This window comes from Phasianus colchicus, chromosome 10 (assembly GCF_987193195.1).
Source record: "Phasianus colchicus chromosome 10, bPhaCol1.hap1.1, whole genome shotgun sequence".
Taxonomy (NCBI): Eukaryota; Metazoa; Chordata; class Aves; order Galliformes; family Phasianidae; genus Phasianus; species Phasianus colchicus.
This window is the reverse complement of record NC_143445.1, coordinates 11704533-11723537: the sequence shown is the minus strand read 5'-3', so window position 1 is coordinate 11723537 and position 19005 is coordinate 11704533. Positions and strand designations below refer to the sequence as shown.

Genomic DNA, 19005 nt, shown 5'->3' with positions numbered 1-19005 from the left:
AGTAGCATCAAAAGTAATTATGTGTTTATATTATATTATGTGCTAAAATATTGTTCTGAAAAGGCAATGTCTGTGGCAAAAAAGAGGGAAGATATCAACTTAATATAAAAATATTCATTCATTCCACAGAACAGGAGGGTACAGTTTACCAGGTTGTTTCCAAGAAAATGAGTCTATTTACAATAATCTTAAAAAGGAAAACATTTCTGACAGATCATTTATGCTTTCAGTCAAACAGTCTGCTAGAAGAGTAGGGAGTGGGACAATGATGCTCCTATCGGCTGTCACTGATGACTAGGAGGCATTCCACACCACTACAAAGAATGAGTGCTTTGTCTATTTCAGTACAGCCTGGACTAAGTCAATCTTAAAAAAAAAAAAAAAAAAAAGAGTTTGACAAACCTGAAAATGAGCATCTGAAATGAGGTTCTTAAAGTATTCTTTATTAATATCATTAGAAGTTGCAGAAACAACTTTCTTGTAATATAAAGGCACAGGGAAACAGTTTTGATAAAATATTCCAATCAAACAGTAACTTACAGTACAAAAGGACAATTGTAATGCACATACAAACCCCAAACACCTCATTCAAAAATATTTCACCGTGCTCATCAATAATGGGCAATGACTAAAAATATAAATTGTTATTGTACAATAAATATCTGATAGGTGCAAACTGACCAAAATTTATTGCTCTCCACAATGTTTTCCCTGTAGTATTTTTTTTCCCCCCTCCACTTTTAAGTTCCAAATTCCTTTTATAATCTACTTTACTTTTTATTGACTTGTTTCCGAGGGAACTAAATCCCAAAACAAAGCTGACAGGACATTCTAGCAGTGACAAAACTGCCTCAAGTAGTAACCAGAGCTGGTAGTGTTTGTTTCTTTTAAAACTTGAACAGTCATACTCCACTCTCTCAGTGGGAAAAAATGTGGTGGATGGTTTAATAAAAATTAAAGAAATAAAATCAACTTCAGTGATAATTCAAGGCTTTTATGGTAGTGTTATTACCTAATGCTAGTCTGGTTTCCTCAAATAAGAGCATTTTATGATAAAAAATTATATGAATGCTCTGACAGCTTATGTCACAGCAAGTAAGTAAAACAGACTTTAAATGAAGGGAGGACAGAAATGAAAAACCAGAACTTGCATTGGTCCTTCCAACTTCAGAAAACAATTAAGACAAGAGCTAGGGATATAAGCAAAGATGATTTAAAGTGAGAATTTAGAATTCTAACATATCCTTAATAGTCATCTAAGAAATCAAAAGCATTCTGCATCATTAGATGACAATTCTTAAGCTTTGAGAAAGAAGGACCCATGAGCTTGCTATTTCCCTCACTCAGCACTTGCAGCAATTTGGTAAAGCAACAATTCCCATCAGTCTTTTGATGCAGTATGAACAGCACACTGACTTGGTTCTTGAAATATCACCATACGTACAATCTTGCTCAAAATTTTTAGCTTGCATGAAACATTGTTTTACACACACATTTAAGAAATGTTAGTTCTCTTCATTACTGTTACCAGAAGTAACATGCATATGTTTTCTTAAGAGCAGTGTTTCATGAATATGACTTCAGGAAAATGATGCATTGTAGTAGTAAAAAAAAAAATAAAATAAAAAATTATAATCAAGTAATAAATGGAAAAGCAAGCTTTGAAGTAAGATCTTGTAGCAGGATGTGAGGTTTTTATAAAAACAACACTAATTTATCAGAGCAACTTCAGATTTACATACTTCATCAGTTTTAACTGCACTGGAAATAGACAAACTTAGTTCAAGAAAATGTGTCTAGAGTGGATATTGTTTAATAAACTTAACTGGTAAACCAGAAGATGAATATCCAGTAAACTTCACTACACTTGAATTGAACAGAGTTGGTAACGACGTGAAGCAAATTGCTAACATTCTGCACATTTTTATTCAAATGAGGGTTTTCTTCTAGTATAAGCACATATTTTAGAAGCTCTTCAAACAGTAAGGAACGGCCACGGAAATTTGAATTTTAAGAATTATTAGCTTCAGGGTAGTATTTTTTCCCTTACAATTAGTTTAGGAACGGATAGACAAAACCATTTTCTTTGGTTTTTGCTCAACTACTCTGGAGTAGCAAATTTTTATTTTTAGTCAAGCTTCTATCCCCAATTTCAATTAACGCAGAATTTTTTTTTATATTAGTCTTTCCTTAATTCTCAAAGAATGTCTGCTAAACGAAGGTTTGCTTATACTGTGATTTTCTGAAGAACAGTCACATGAATGTACTGGTATTAAGGATAAGGATTTTGTACAGTAATTACATGAAGTGAAATCTCAAATGGCAGAACTACAAAAGACATCAAACAAGCGTTAATTCAAATGACATCTGAGTTTAAAGTAACCTCAAAAAAAATCTAAGCATAGTAAACTACAGTGTAAAACCCTCTAAAATTAGACAGTAAACATGGGTATCCTGCACTCACAGTAGGAATGTACTGCACAGCATTAACATGAAAGCCTGTTAAACTTGAAACAATGCAGGCAGCTATATTTACCTGTAAGTAAATGCCACTTCAGGGTGTTTAAAAAAAAAACAACACAACAGAACACAAAAATGAGACCGTGTCAGGAAAAAGGCCTTTAAAACAGGCCGGTCTAACTTGACTTCCCAAGTAAGAACATCAGTTTCACAGAACTGTGATACTAATGCAGTTTTATGTAAAGTACCCTTTGACACACCAGCTGTCAATTAAACTATCACAGTCTTTTTTGACCTACTCCCTTTTAAATAGTTTAGGAGAAAAGTCAATAGTAGCTCAAGTTTTCATTCAGTAAGTACCTTGTCTGTTTGCAAAGGAACATTACAATACCACAAAATCTCTATGGTATTTAGAAAACCGATAAATTAGTTTCACTTCTTCATTTTCTCTTTTGAACACACAAGTTCAAGACTTCACTGTATGTGTCTTTGCAATAGTGTTTTAGCCAGTGTTGCAAAAGATTTTCATTGTGGACTACCTCACATTGTTACTGAGTTGTGCAAGGTATTCACGCAGCTCCTTTGCTGCTTGGAATCTGCCGTATCGCTTCTTTGGGTTGGCACACTCATCCAGCAAGGCCTCGAGCCGCCCATCTTTGGCAATGTCAGCTGGGGGGTCATGAAGTAGTCCTCCAGAAGTGCCACGCCACGTGGCATGTCTTGATAAAAGATTCTGACAAATAGCATAATAATTGTGGTCCACAGTGACACGAGTGCAAAGAATCTCTTTTGAGAAGGACAGACAAGCTTCTTTATCACAGTCATCAAATTTGCTTTCATACCATACATCCCAGTTTTCAGGTTTATCTGTGAAATAAGGAGACAGTTAAAAAAGAGTAAGAGGAGGAAACACGTGTACCCATCAGCTTTTTCATTGTTCATTTGGCCATCTTTGTGACTGAGCAATTCAGACCTGCTACAAAAGTTAGGTCTCACCTAAAGTTAAGTGGAGAGGAAAAGAAAAGGGAAGTACATTTGTGTGGTCATGAATACTGAAGTAAACATACTGTGTTCAATACATAAAAATGTTTTCTTGATGGACTCAGACGATTTTTATGTAATTTTTATGTGTAGTAAGAAATCCAGTTGCAAACCCAAAGGGATAAGGATGAACAAAAAAAACACAAGAAAGGCGACCCCAAAATATATAAAGCAAAAGTAGAATCACTTGGATTACTGCCATAAGCTTTTGCAGAGCCTAGAATTTCACATTTAGTGTCTCCAATCCTTAGTTTTGTGAAGTTTTCCCTGTAAGCTCAAAAGCAGCTAAAACCTCACACAATGCCACTTTGCCAAACACCTGCTGCTGCTGCAGCTTTGAGCTTTTACAGTCAACACGAAGATGAATAAGTTTCACTATTCAAATTTGGAAAGAGCATTAAAACTCAAATTAACCAGTCCTCCAATTCCATTTTTACAGAGAACCTACATGAACAACTGAAATAGAAGCAGGCTAAAAAAAAGTGCATGTCAATTAACTTCAGGTAAACTCAAAGCTTCATAACATTAAACAACTGATCAAGCTAATTAGTAACATAACTGTTGAAGAAAGCTAATTTATTAATTTGTAGTCTACATGTAAAGCTAGCTTTTTTTCTTAAAGCATGTACACATAATATTGCACTCAGAGAAAGAAGAAAAAAACATGGAGGTGGGTGAAGTAAGGGAAGAGAAAAATTAAAGAAACTTACTCTGTCTGATTAACCTTTTGTCTGCTACCAGAACATTTTCTGCATCCACAATGATGACTTTCCCATCTCTTGGTCCAACCGCAAAGTTGTCAAAGCTGACATCAAGGAGGTAGAGTGCAAATTCAAAGTCATTATTTGTCAGCTGCTCAGCTATTTCCATTAACTGCCAGGCCAGATCCACTCGTTTCTCCCATGGTGCATTAAAATAACTCCACAGCTCTTCTCCAACATAATTGACAGCCACCATTCTTCCACACGCTCCTAAGTACTTTGCGAATGGCCAACCCTCATCAGATGGGAAACTCTAGACATAAAAAGATATTTTTGAAATTTTCATTAATACAAAACAGCTTATACTTTAATAGGCTGTTTGATCAAATCTAGAAGAGACACCTGTGAATGTTCAGCAACACTAGCAACAAATTCATTTCCACATCCTTCCAGATTTTCAAGGGAAAGAAAAAAACATGACAAAAATATATTTGAGCAAGAAACATTGCTAGACTGTTAGAGAGGAAAGCTTTGGAGGACCTGATAAAACACGATCAAGCTTTTCACATAGGCATCTATAGACATTCTTCCACCAACCATCTTTGATGCTTGATCTACATCCACTGTACTAACAAGTACCCTCCCTGAAAATATCATTTTGCTTCTGCTGTTTTTAACTAAAACTTTTCTTTTTAATAACCTAGTAGAATGAACAAAGTGCATCTCCTCGTTTCTGCTCTTCCCCTCTTCCCATTTTCCCCAGTTGATTGGATTTCCTCTGAGGATCCGCTCACTTGAAGATTTCACAGAAAGGATTACAGAACAGATTAAGGTATAAAAGAAAGATTAGGGTTTTACACCTCTAGTAGCCCTTAACAATCTACCTCTTGATTAATTCCTACATGTACATTCTGTATGTGTATTACACAAAACCACATAAAATGATATCAAAAGCGTCTCCATTAGTAGCTTTCTTGAGGTTAATACAAAAAACAGCAATTGCACACTAATAGTAATAAAAAGACAGTGCATTTTCATATTTCAGTTGTGCTGAATGTGCCCTAAAGCTTCAATGTAAGCAGACTAGCATTTAAAAGATATCCTCTGTATTATGGATCAGAAGAAACCACAAAAATACAAAGTTTAATGTTAAATGCTGTGCACTCAGGACTTCTTTAAGAATATAACATACACTAATTTCAAATATTTAGAAATTCCACTCTGTGCCCACAAGCCTCAAGACATCCTCTACAGAATCTTCAAGGAAATTTCTGTGGCCAATCTTGTATCTATAGTACACATTTAAAAAATTAAAATCATAATTAAGATATATACTTCACCCATTTTGTCAACTTCTACAATTGCAATGGCAATTATGAAGACAATTTTAGAAGAACTATTTACCATTACAAAGTAGTACTTTCATTCTGCCTTTGAACGCTTACATATCATAAAAATCTTTAAGACAGTTCTTACTTGCTCAAAAGGACACCGAATCCATGTTAGTAATAACATAGGCTGAAAGCCTGTATCTGGACTTCTGCTCTGTCCTGATCACTTGTGCTACTCACAGAGATAAACCTAGTCATGCAAAGCCCTGAGGATGCTACAGAACTAATTTGATATGTTCAGAGCTAGTATGGTTGCTTTCAAGCTATAATAACATGTAATTGAGCAGAATTAAACCTCTCTCACTTACTGAATCTGCTATGCAATAATGGTGACATTATCCAGTCTTCAGCTTTTCATCTGTAGCTTCAGGGAAATTCATGAAGGTGGCAAGTTACACACAAATACTCACCAGTTCAGGGCAAATCAAGTGACATTCAACACGAGAATGGGTTTGTTTTGTGGTTAAAAGAAAAAAACACCAAAAACAGTAACACTCCCACAAGTAAATATCTCCTTTCTTATTCCACAAACAGAGCAATATAATGAAAACACAAACCAAGAAATGCCTTCAAAACAACATTTTGTGTACTTTTACCATTACTATATTCAGTCCTGGATCAAAACAAGCCCCAGTGCATCTTCATATTGTACAGCAATACACACAGGTGTTGTCCATTGTGATACTGCTTACAAAAGAACACATCATTTCACTCAAAATGAAGCCACAATTAGTTAGTGCTAAGTGATAACCTGAAGGGAGCTCACAGTGAGTTTTTCCTTCCATTGAGTGGGATCAAGGGGCAAGCAAATTCTAAATGCTGACTGCTTGTATAAACCAGGAAAAATCCTGATAGCTTAGGATCAAGAAAGCCCAAACCTGCATTATCTATCCTGCAAGCATGCAAGTCTACTATCTGTAGACTACTTTTATAAAAACAAATTTTTACCCTGAATTGGAGAAAAGTGGCCTGCTTCTCTGATCAACACAAGTTTAAGTGATTTAACCCAACACAAATTTTATGTTTTTCCATTTTAGCAGCACTCAATGCAGTAAGTTCAACCGCTACAGCAATTATACCTAAATCTTTTTATTTAGGTATTATTTTGGACCACTCTACTCCTTTTATTCTCTTCTACCCCTCTCCTATATTCCAGTCCTGCTGTCTGCTTTTGCCTCTCTTCCCAAATACAAGTTCAGTCACCAAGAGCTGATCATGGCAAAGGGCATGTCTCCATCAAAAGGAAAGGTGCATCTTCCTCCCAGTCACATCAAGTACTTCAAACCCCTTCTTTGCTTTCTGAGGAAAGCAGTGCAGCTGGTACTCACTGGGCTGATGCTCAGTTGGACCAGTAGCCAGATTCAGCTCATGACATTACACTAGTACTGAAAAACAGATGGAGGCAGGCCTGAATAGCCAGGTGCAGAAAAGAGGAAGAGCTAGAGGACTACTTCCTATCAGTAGCAGGGATTTATGTAATGGATTAAACAGATCTCAGAAGCGTAGTATTATCCACATAGGTACACTTACCTTCAGAGCACATCTACTACACTTCCTGTGTTGCATACGCTAAATTTCATCTCACAGAAGAAATTCCTGGAGCAGTTTTAATTATTTAGAAACAAGCTTCCCAAACAATACCGCATGCCATACTGTTACACAGATGTATTTATAACTCTGTGGCAACAAAAAGATCTTTTGACATCAGAAGTACAGGGAATCCTGCCAACATCTGCACATGTACAAACAACATCTCCGCTTTGGCTCCCCTCCAACTGGCACACAACAGCCACATCTACACTTCATTACCCAGGCCAGTAGCCGAAGAAGGGGATAAAAATATGTACAAGTGCCCCATTCAGTACTTTTATACTCACTCCATGAATTTGACAGGAATATCAATGAAGAGTAGACCTGTTGTTTTCTAAGTAGAGATTTTTTTCAACTTTTTATGCTTTAAAAAAATAAAATAGCACATTTCTGCTGAAGATTGTAGCTAACTTTTTTCTTTTTTTAAAAGATGTTTTACCATTCTGAAAGCCAGTAAGATGCAAACACAAAATTGTAGGGTTGTTAAATGCTGTTTCCACGAACAAGCAGCACTGAGAAACAAGAAGAATACACAGCAGCCAGAAACCCCACACTTGGGTACATAGATTTTACTTTAATTCTCAAGCTGCTAGTAGCGTAAATATTTGATTAGGTCACGTTGTACTTGAACACACTATTTGAAGACAAAAAATTGCATTTGACAATTAAGATTCCAGCTCTTGCTCACAAGAAACAGCTATCTGATAAATTAATCTACAACTCCAATGCACCCGCTGACATCTTTGAATATACAGGTAAATGCTGGGAAAACCACAGTTACATCCCAGTGTTTAAAAATACAGCGCTGTACACGAAAACCTACAAACAAGTAGATTAATAGTCCTCCCTCATTAAAACTGTCCTCTTACTCTTTTCATACAGCAGAATGAATAGTTTTCTAACAGAGAGATGGAAAACAGTAAATGCAACAAAACTCCTGATGCCTTCAGTCCCACTGACACACACCAAAAAGTTTTTTCCATGCCCAGACTAGTTACATCTCACCAAGCAAAACTGAGCAAGTCCTGCCAAAGGAACAAAGGGCACTTTGTCCCTCAAAGAATAATACTGCACTTATGTCTTAAAAAAAACAAACAAACAAAAAAAGCTGTAGTCTAGGAAGAAATATTAAGGATTAATACAGTGAATTTATCATTTCACTCAAGATGAAAACACACTATTAATGCATTTGTCTGCCTCACTTCCATCTGCCTACGCACAAGATGACATACAAATGTGCCACTGCTCTGAACACAGGACTGTGAATTGGGTCCTGCAGCAAAGGCTCAGCAGCCTGAGGCCAACAAAGCCCACTGTAGTCTGCAATAACACAAAACCTCACTGAATGACACACATGAAAGAATAACAGTTTATCATAATCAAGCATACAATTCACTTTAATAATCAAGTCTCAAAAAAAAAAAAAAAGCCAAAACTGTTTGTGACAATTGAGACCTTGAGCTGTTTTTCTACTGTAGCATTAAAAAAATACTGCTTTTCATTTTCAGGAGTGCTCTAGAAGACACTGTACATCACTACCCGCTTTTATATAAAGTTTAGTTTCGGGTTTAAAAAAGTAGAGTAACCTTAAAGATGATAAAATTAATAGAAGAGATGCAAATATGCAATACAATGGGGAATCTTCTTCCTGCTTGCCATTACTCTGAAGATCCTGACGGCAAAGGACCTCTCCATAATGCCTTGGCTAGAATTATCTCACTGAGCTGTGCCCAGCTGTGAGCTGCTACTGCCACCAGAGTAATGTGCTGCTCCTCTAAAGGAAAAGAATTTGTTCTCTCTTACAAAGTGCTGTTGATCTTGCAGTGTAAACAGAAGTAGGGCTTGTATTAGTCACCAAGGCAAATAAGTACAGCTCTGAAGCCACGCAGACCTGGAGATAAGACTGCACAACGAAACCTCTCAGATCTAAAGGAGGTTAAAAAGCAGTCTAAGAAACAAATGCTTTCTTCAGTCTTGCCATGATTTGCATTTTAGAAGATCTGGATTCAAATGCATTTGTGAATGCTAGTGAGTGAAATGAAGACTACTTACTACTCAACTACATGCCACATAATTTAATGTTCATCTGAAGTTCCCACAGCGGTTGAGCATACTTGAATGCGTCTCACTGTTCCACATCTGTGGCACTGAAGGACTCAGTGAGCAGCACAGTGGGGGTGGGACGATGGCTGGACGACATGACTTTAGTGGTCTTTTCCAACCTTCATGATACTGTGATACTATCTGTTAATACTAAAGACTAAGCATTACTGTGTCAACATATCAGTATCAGCCAGGAAATAAATTGGATACTTGGAAGTTCACTGTAAGAAAAAAGCAGCATGGATACGCACCTTGAAACCGCTACGTGGTATTTAACATAATTATTATCTGTCAAAAAAGCACCAAAATTCAGCCATGACAAAAGCCTGAAAGGCACCAGGCATTACAACTGGATGGCACTGCAGCAACAGTTAGACCAGAACTGCAGAAGATAATCTGCTAGTGCGTAGTCTGGGAAAAAGCTGCAGAAATGCATTTCGCCTACAGTTCACAGCCAACTTCTGTAACTGTAAATAAATAAGCCAACAAAAAAAATAAAATAAAACAGCCCACACATGACTCACAAGCATTTTATTTACTTTTAACTGCAAAGTTTGCATAGGGTGAGTTTCCTTTGAAGAAAGAGTGAACCCACTGCCCTGTTAGCCGTGCAGCTGGTTCTGCAGCACTGCAGGACCGGCCCTAACTGCACTGGGGCCTCAGTAATGAGAACACATGGGTCATTTTTGATAGCAGAAGAGTAAAGTGTCCTTCACAGCTTGCCATGCATCCCTACTGGATAAAAAGCCATTCATACTAAAAACCACGTTTTCTAGCTTAAAAGCAATTTCCCACCTCAGCAGTAGTGCTCCATCAGTTACAGCACAGTCAGTTTCCCAAGCACCCTCTGCCTTTCTCCTCTCCACTGTCTCTACACACAGGACTCAGGATCTTGTCGCTAGGCTTTGTGTGTGAGACAACACGTGCTCCCTGCTCACAGCATCCAAACAACAGCAACCTTTTGGTGCTCTATTGTCTGAACAAGTTGCCCATATTTACATTAACTATTGCTTCAATGCATCAGATTGTGATTAAAAACAAGAACTTGATATTTACATGATAAAAGTTTTAAAAGACTATATGCATAACCCTTCACATATAGCTTATTTCATTTCAATGTGAATTCAGATTAAAAAAAGATGAGATTTAGTGAGATTCTACAAAAGTAAAAAACGATAACTTACTACTAAGCAAAGACAAACTGTGCCAAGCAGTCCTTCCATCTGCTTTATGAAGCAGAATGCCAGAAGGGGCTTTATTCTTCACTGACTACACATATACAACTGCTTAACAAATGAACGCCATCAAAAACACGTATCTTAAGACCGCAGTAAGTCATTCACACAAGACTGTGATGTTTTATCTACTGCCCACCACCCTGCAACAGAAGAACGTCTGCTCTTCTATCAAGTGAGGTTACAGACTCAACTGCAAGCTTATTCCAGGAAAAGCTTTACACCAACTGTGACCATACAGTTCTGCAGGCACCCAGGAGCGACCATGCTCCACACTTTAGGCTTCAAGCTCAAATTTCAATCTTTCATTTTAAAAAAGTTTCTGATGAAAAAATTCCTAAGTTACTAGCTGTGTCAGATAAGTAAAGTGACTTTTCAATCACTGTCTGCTCCTATCTGGTTGATGCTAAAATTAAATAACACAAAACTGTAAAGCACTAGATATCATTCAGGTTTGCTTTCTTGGAAGCAGCTGACTTTTAGAAGAAGCCTCTGGTCTCATTCCCATGCCAGTATCTGCCTTCATCAATCATGCAGAAAGTATGCCATGAAGCGTTTCGCATACCTTATGTATAAATGGAAGCAAACTCCTCGGTCATTTATCTCCTCTGGAAAATAACCTCTCATACAGAGCATCCTGCATCTTGCTGCTGCAAAAGCTGCATAACACAGAGTTGTGTATAATGTGCTCCCCTGGAGAGGCTGGAAAAGGAGTTGTGTGTGATGTATGGTATAAATGAGAAAAATTGATTCAGGTTACATATGTAAGATATTTTACTCCTGATTGAAGGAAGGCATTCACACCTTTATTACCCATCATCAAAGCTGCTGAATGTGCCTCTGCAGAATACATTAACTTCACAAAGTTTTGCAACACACAAAGCTGATCTGAAGTTGCCCAAGAATGTTTTCCAGGATACACTCATCTATTAATATCTCCAATACTCTGTGAAACACTTCTCATTTGATTAGAAGTAACAGAACCATACCACATTCTGGAGTGGCAAGGATTGCCTTGCTTCCCACCAGTGTGACCTGCTCTGCTCTCAGCAGCACTTTCAGTAAGACAAATGGTGAGCAAAGTACTCCTTAAGCTTCACATGCAGAGGTTTTTCATCTCTTCATCTGATTTGCCTGAAAACCTCAAGGCTCATCTACACTTAGTAAAGAGCTGATATTAACAAACCAGTGCTGCCCACTGCCTGGGACCCAGTTCAGAACAGTCAGTGACACAACTATGCCATCTACTTTGCCTCTAAGGACTGCACCGCCCTGCAAGTTACAAAGAAGCATACTTTTTGCAGGAAAGAAACTCCTCACAAAGAAGCTTTTTGCAGCCATCTAGGTATAGGATCCCTGTGCTGGAACGTGCTCAAAGCCAACGCCCTAAGTCGTATGAAACACAGCCAGAACAGTGCGATTCCCAAATCACATCCAAATACACTCAGCAAAGTAAGGCAGTTTGCACTTTCCTTTTTATGTGGAGTTTCCTTACTATGCTTAGGAACAGGACTGGACTCTGCCTTCCATGCCCTGAATAGCAAGCTGGGAACTGGGGGGAAAAACAAACCAAGCACTGCAGGTAGAAAGGAAAAAGGAAAAAGCACATGCTACCCCGAAATATATTTTTAATTAAGCATAGTTCATAAATACTCTCTCTAGAAATGAACCAATAAATAAAGGTGCTGGAGGCAGAGCCTGCAGCCCTGCTTCTTGGGCATTGGAAGTTTTTTTAGCTTCCTCACTAGGGAAAAAGTGGGTGTGTGTAACAGCAGTCACACAGCGATGCTCTCACACACACTTGCAAATATTCTCTTTGGAATGCATCAGTTAGAAGCACGGACAGCCCGGCAGGCAGCACAGCTCTGAGCCCAGCGTGCGCGGTGAGGGCGGGCCTGCAGATCGGCGGCAGAGCGAAAAGCCAAAATACAAGGCAAGGGGAGGCTGCCAGACACGAGCAGGTCCGTGCTGCTACAGAACGCAGTGCTATGTCGTCAACTTTTGACCTAAAAATACGAACGAAACGCAAAATTCAGATGATGCACTGAAGTCCATGTATTTGCCTACGGAGCGTAACAGCAGGTAATCAGGGCTCTTAAATACACAACGTAGGAAGCACAGCTGCTGAGAAGCGAATGCTATCTCGCTTGCTGCTCCATCTTCAGCTAGGAAACACGCGCTGTGACTGCCAAAAACGCCACAGCCGAACTCAGCTCCGAGAAGAGCACAGGGCAGCGCGGCTCAGCTCCGCACGGGGCGAGCACGGCAGCGCCACGGCCCGCAGAGCCCACGGCCGCCGGCGAGCCCAGCCCCGCCGAACCGCCGCCCGAAGCACCGCCCGCATCACCGCCCCGCGCCCAGACAGGCGACGAGGAGGACGAAGCCCCGAGGCGCTCCCGCCCGCCGGCCGCTCACCTGCAGCACCAGCGGTTCGGGGTTGAAGGCGAGGGTGATGAGGAGCTGCATGCGCTCCGAGTCCTTCAGGTTGCGCAGCAGGAAGCTGCCCGAGTCCTTGGTCTCGGCGTAGCGGCGCACCAGGCGGTCGAGCAGGCGCTGCGAGGGGCAGTGCACCAGGTCGGACCAGCCCTCCACGGCGTCGGGGGTGAGCAGCCGCACGTCGCCGTTCAGGCTGGCGAACTCGGTAGCGTGCAGCGCCTGCAGCAGGTCGCAGCGCCCCCTGCCGGTGGCGCGCCGGCAGATCTTGGCGTCGATGTCGGCCAGCTCCTGCGCCGAGCCCAGGCGCTTCAGCACGACGCGGCGGCTGCCCTCGCGGGGCTCCCCGTAGCGCGCGAAGTACACGTTCTTCACGTTGAAGAAGTCGAAGAGGCGCAGGCGGCCCCAGCTCTCCAGGCGCAGCTGCCCGTTGAGGAACTTGCGGCACCAGCTGGTGCCCCAGCAGGCCGGGCACTTATTGAGCTGCAGGAAGCGCCGCTCCGCCAGCTCGTTGCGCTGCAGCGAGGCCAGCAGCGAGTGCGTGTTCAGCACCAGCGCCGCCGCCAGGCTGCCCAGCACCGCCAGCTTCACGTAGCGGTACAGCCGCCCCAACTTCAGCGACACCAGCCGCAGCATCGTCCCGGCCGCGCCGGGCCCCCGCCGCCCTCCCTTCCTCCGCGCCGCGGCTCCGGCACCACTAAACTCCGCGCCTCGCCGCCCGCCCGATAAAAGGCGGCCAAGTTACTGAGGGGACGGCGGGCGGGGGAGGGGAGGGGAGAGGGGGAGGCGCCAGCGGCCCGCCGGCCCGCGAGGCCACGCCCCCGACCGAGGCCACGCCCCCGAGGGAGGAGCCCCGCCGCCGCCGCCGCCGCGCTTCTCCTCCCGCCGCCGCCCCCGCCCACCTGGGGCCGCGAGTGACGTCCCGTCCTCGCGCGCTCTCGCTGGCGGCGGTAGGCGGGGCTGGCGGGGGCCGCGCGCGCGCCGGGGGAGGGGCGCGGGCGGGGGCGGGGGGCGGGGCCGAGCGTCCCTCTTGTCTCCGCCCTCCCGCCCCACCGCCCTCCTGCGCCGGCAGGGTCGGGGCGAGGGGTCGGCGCTGCGGCCGCCATGTGGGTCGCCTCCCCCGGCTGCGGTCCCGGTGCGAGACGCTCGCTGTCCGCCCGCGGGGTACAGCCTGTCCGGAACGGCGCAGTTCGCATCGCCGCGACGCCCCGCCCGTCCCTCAGCGCGCAGCGGGCGCGCGCCGTTCCCGCCCACCGCTGCTCGTCGCTGCCGCTCAGCGGCGCCTCGGGGATCGCGGCCCCTCCCGGGCTGCCGGCGGGACCTCGCCGTGAGGGGCGGCACCGGCTGACGGTGCTGTTGGAGGGGGAGCGAGCGCAGAAGTGATGTTTGTGCGACAGAGCGCCGTGCTTTGCACACGGCGGACCGCACGCGGAGGTTCGGTTTGCTGGGGCCGCAGGACGGCACATGTGATCGTTGGCAAAGTGTGGCGGAGTGCTATTTTCCAGTGACTTCATTTCCATGATTTAAGTACGCAAATATTGGAAGAAAGTTTGTATTTTTGCACACTGTTTTGCTGTCCGTATCCCTGCTAAAGCAGGTTTTCTATGGTAAGTCACGCAGGAAGGCATCCATACCTCTCTGGGCAGCCTGTTCCTGTGCCGTGTTCCCCTCACAATAAAGAAGTTCTTTCCCGTGTTCATATGGAACGTACCATGTTCCAGTTTTTGCCCATTGCCCCTTGTCTTGTCACTGAACACAGCTGAAAAGAGCCTGGCCCCATCCATTCGCTCCTGCACTTTAGATGTTTATAAACATTGATGTGTGTAAAACATCTTCAAGGTGCGTCAGACGTGGCCACATCACATCCATCGCTTGTTAAATGCTGTTGCTGGAAAGGACCCTTAAAGGCCATCTGGTCCAACTCCCCTGCACTGAACAGGGACACCCACAGCTCCATCAGGTGCTCAGAGCCCCGACCAGCCTCACCTTGTGTGTCTCCAGGGATGGGACATTCATCCACAACCTCTCTGGGCAACCTGTGCCAGTGCTTCACTTATCTATTACACCACAAAAAAATCCAGATATAAATCAATACATTGTATTTACATTTATTTTCTACTTTACTCACTTGATTCTTACTTCTCATGTGCTCTGTTGTAGTGAAACAGCTCGATCCTTCTGAATAATAACATTTTAGTCTTTACTAGATCAAAACATTTTTTTGAAATACAAATAATCATAAATAAATCTGCCGTTTCTAAAAAATTCAGAAAACTTGTTCTGAGGTATAATGGTATTCATAGGAGTTTGGGGGGGTCTTTCTGAGAGCTAAAGGAAGGCTGCCTTTTTTATGCAGTGTAGCTCTAATTCAGAATTACAATTTTTGCTTGAGACTGAAAAATGAAAAAGCTGAGGCAAACTTAGTAACAAAAAGCAAAGGAGGGAGAGTGCTTGGTTGAAAAACTAATTACTCAGTAATGATCTATGTAGCTTGTGACTTATAAAGCATGATTTGTGAGTGATCCATTTCAAGGCAGGAGGGGAATCTGTTTCATGATGCAGGAGAATGCAGAGAAAACTAGATAATGCACTATAATATATGTATTTCAAGATCTGTTTTTCTAGAGTTGCCTTCACTCTTCTAAGTTCAAAATAAACCAGAGTAGTTTTCCTGTGAAGGCTTCATTATATATGACAATGTAATTCATCACAGATTCCAGTGACTGGAATGAGAATACAGACCATCAGCAGAGAGCAAGTGTGTGAAGTTCCGTGACACAGCAGGTTAGTGCAGTTACACAGCTCTTTGCAGTAGCTCAGCAGGAAGGTCTCAGTTTGCTCCATGTTATGAAGTGTCATTCTAACCAGTTACCAGTTATTGCTGGCTCCATATATGTATTTTTTTTTAACTATCTTCCATAACAACGCTGTGTTGAAGTTAGGCATGGACTTTAATGTAAGCAGACATCATATATTCGCATTGTTTTCAGATACATCAAGAGGTATCATGGAAATCACAGACTGTGTGGCTATGGGGATGACTTTCAGTAAATATCTAGCAGAGCGATGTGAAAGACTTAGGTAGATCCAAGCATTTTCTCTCCATAAGAACAAAGCAAACAACTGTCCCAAATTTAAGCTATTTGGAATCCAACAACTCTATGCAAAGGGCTGATAACAGATAACAGACTCTGGCATACTAGGGTGCTTAATTCTGAGTTCTTCTACTTCCAACTACAGAATGAGCAGCTGTCCAAAATGACAGCAATCTCAAAATCCTTGCAGATAATGGATATGGAGTGTCTCATTGTGTTTTATAAATTGTTCTTTATTGATTCATTTCCACACTGAATCACATAACCACCTTGCAGCTTTCAAAATAGGGATGATCGTGACTTTTAACCAGACATATCTGAAAGATGTGCCTGGAAGAACACCTACTGTAAATTCTGCACATTCGTAATCAGAGTTCACTTATTTCCATTCTGTGCCTCAGACTTACTGCATAGATGTCATTCAGGAGCACGTGCCAGAGGAATGGCTGAAATTCCTGAGTATTTTGCCTCACTAGAGGATATCTTCAGATATCTATATTCAATATCCTCAGGCATCCTTCAAATTTGATCTCTTGTCAGAAAAAAAAAAAAAAAAGTACATATTTGAAGAAATCTGGATATATGATTAGGTTGTGTAATCTGTATGTCCATCCGTCCATCTGTTCCAGCTCTCTTAGAGACCAAGGGAAAGGGATGCTGTTCACTGTTCACGGCTGCCTGAGAATATGTAGCATAACTGCTGTTTTGTATTCTACTTTCAGCAGAATCAAAAACTATTTTACTACGCTGTACTGCTTACAGTACAGCAAAATGAAATCAGCATGTGATTCTGGACAAATATTACCCAAAAGGTGTTCCACATTAATCTATTCTATGAGAAGTGGGAGGGAATATACTTCTTTAATCAACTGCAGTAAACTGGTGTTTTAATACAATTTCAATTCCTGCTTAGAGTACAAGCAAAAATGAAATAAGCAACAAGGTTACTTTTTCTATAAATAATCAGCTCATTTTTAAATGGCTTGAAATCTGTGCACATAACACCACAGTACATGTGGAAACATAACACAATTATTGGCTCTGTACAATTATTGCCTTGAGCAGCTTGGCATTTTTCCCTCAATTTCTTTTTCCTTTTAATTTGTAAATATTATGCTTATAGCAGCTGAATAACATTATAAGTTATTTTGCTGAATCAACACCAAGCAAATGTGCTTTATCATCATGACATGCACATTTGTTGATTCCAGCACTGAACCTGAACAACAAAATAGACAAAAGAATGCCTAAATTCTCTTTTCCCCACATCTTCAAATATAAATCAAGGATGTGCATTATTTTTTCCCTTAACAGTCAACATCTATCTTCACTCTGATTTCATGCAGATTGTTCTTTATAGTGGTGGAACAAGAAGGCTGTAGTGTTATTGTGTGAAGTCTATAATTTTTTTTTTCTCGTGTGAACTTTAAAACCTCACAAAGAATTATTCAATATTTTAATCTTCAACTTTGCACAACAGTTTCACAATAGTTTTCCATAAAGACAGAAGACCTTTTCTTCCAGCGCAGAAATTTTGCTACCTTTACTTACAGATTGATTTTGTTTAGTTCTATGTATAAGTACTTGATAAATTACTCTGAGGTTGTTTTTTTAATTTTTATTACCTTTTCTTTCTGTATACCATTCATTCATAAATTTGCAGGTTTTATATTATAGTGATCAGAACTTTCATGGCATGGAAATTTGCTCTTGAACGATATTCCTTTTGTGTTGTTTTATACACAAAGAAACCTGATAGGACTGTACCAAAGTTAATAGATTACTGATTGGCCATTAATTTGGAATCAATGAATTGTCCTGATCCTGAAGTTAATGATTTCAAACGATTATTTTATAATTAATTACAAAGACTGCAAGAAAGGAGACCTTCCTCTGCATTGGGCAGGGGATGCCTGAGAAAATAGCCCTGGAGCCACAGCTATAGCAGCACAGTGGGCCTGCTGCATTATTTTTTGGGTGAAGTCTGACCAAAATCATTGCTGTGGTCAGCGGGTGGGCCTGCCTGCTGCCTCCTGGGAGAGAGGGCTTAGTTACCCAAGCAGATAAACTCTTCCATTCCTCCATTCTTTTTTTTTTTTCCTTTTTCTTTTTTTCTTAAAAAAGTAGTGTAGAAGCAGCAATCCCAAGAGAGATGCTATGGGCACAGCCAGGCTTCTGGTTGCTCTGTGGTCACATTGTGAGCTGAGAAATTATCGCTGAGTAAAGCTCCCCAGAATTGTTCTAAGTCACATGGTGATCAGTGTGAAAGTTTCGACGGCAGCGATTCATAATCCAGAGAACCCAGGGACTGTAGAGATCAGGAGGTCCTGATATACTGTGTAGTATTTCATTTATAAATGAGAGAATACTGCACCTGAGGGCTGGCGGTAATTAGAGATTACCTGAACATTCTGCACACTGTGGTCCCCTCTGCAGGCATGCTGTGCATTTGTGGAAGCTTCATGCAGAGTTAGTGATAATCAGCTTCCCCATGCACTGAGTAGGATGTATGTGCTGCTCAGCTGTTGGGATTGGGGCAACGCCACCTTTCTGAGGGTTGTTTTTACCAGAATCTAGAATTTTAAATATAACAAACATTCTCATAGCCAAAAACATTCATGATGTACTGGATATGGGTGATCCTGTGTGGAGCCAGGAATTGGACTCTGTGATCCTTATGGGTCCCTTCCAACTCAGGATATTCTATTCTATCACTGGAAAAAAAAAAAAAAACAAAAAAAAAACAAAAAAAAAACCCTAATTTACTCTGTCAAGTTCCTGCAGTGGTGACTGTCCATCTTATTATAAATAGTGCAAATCTGTAATACAGGAAACCACATCAATGCAGTTGGCAACTTTTGCATTCTTCTTTACGAAAGCCACTATTATTACAAATGAATCTCTCAGTGACTATGGCAAGGTATTGCTATGGCAACCATCATCCACAACAGCAGCT

At 41.6% G+C, this 19005-nt stretch overlaps 1 protein-coding gene across 1 annotated transcript; it reads right to left on the bottom strand.

Annotated features, from left to right (window-relative positions):
• Positions 1–55: 55 nt before the first annotated feature.
• Positions 56–13702, bottom strand: DIPK2A (divergent protein kinase domain 2A). Its single transcript, XM_031596280.2, has 3 exons — positions 12937–13702; positions 4212–4515; positions 56–3327 (listed from the first exon to the last, which is right to left on the bottom strand). The coding sequence occupies exons 1-3, from the start codon at positions 13588–13590 to the stop codon at positions 2996–2998; spliced, it is 1290 nt and encodes a 429-aa protein (XP_031452140.1). The 5' UTR covers positions 13591–13702; the 3' UTR covers positions 56–2995.
• Between the last annotated feature and the right edge of the window lie 5303 nt (positions 13703–19005).

Bases quoted from the DNA above. Each gene is read 5' to 3' on its own strand.
- DIPK2A (XM_031596280.2), bottom strand. From the start codon at position 13,590: ATGCTGCGGCTGGTGTCGCTGAAGTTGGGGCGGCTGTACCGCTACGTG. The intron at 4,516-12,936 runs GTGAGCGGCCGG...TTTTATGTCTAG, and splicing joins CCGAACCGCTGGTGCTGCAG to AGTTTCCCATCTGATGAGGG. The intron at 3,328-4,211 runs GTAAGTTTCTTT...CTTATTTCACAG, and splicing joins CAAAAGGTTAATCAGACAGA to ATAAACCTGAAAACTGGGAT.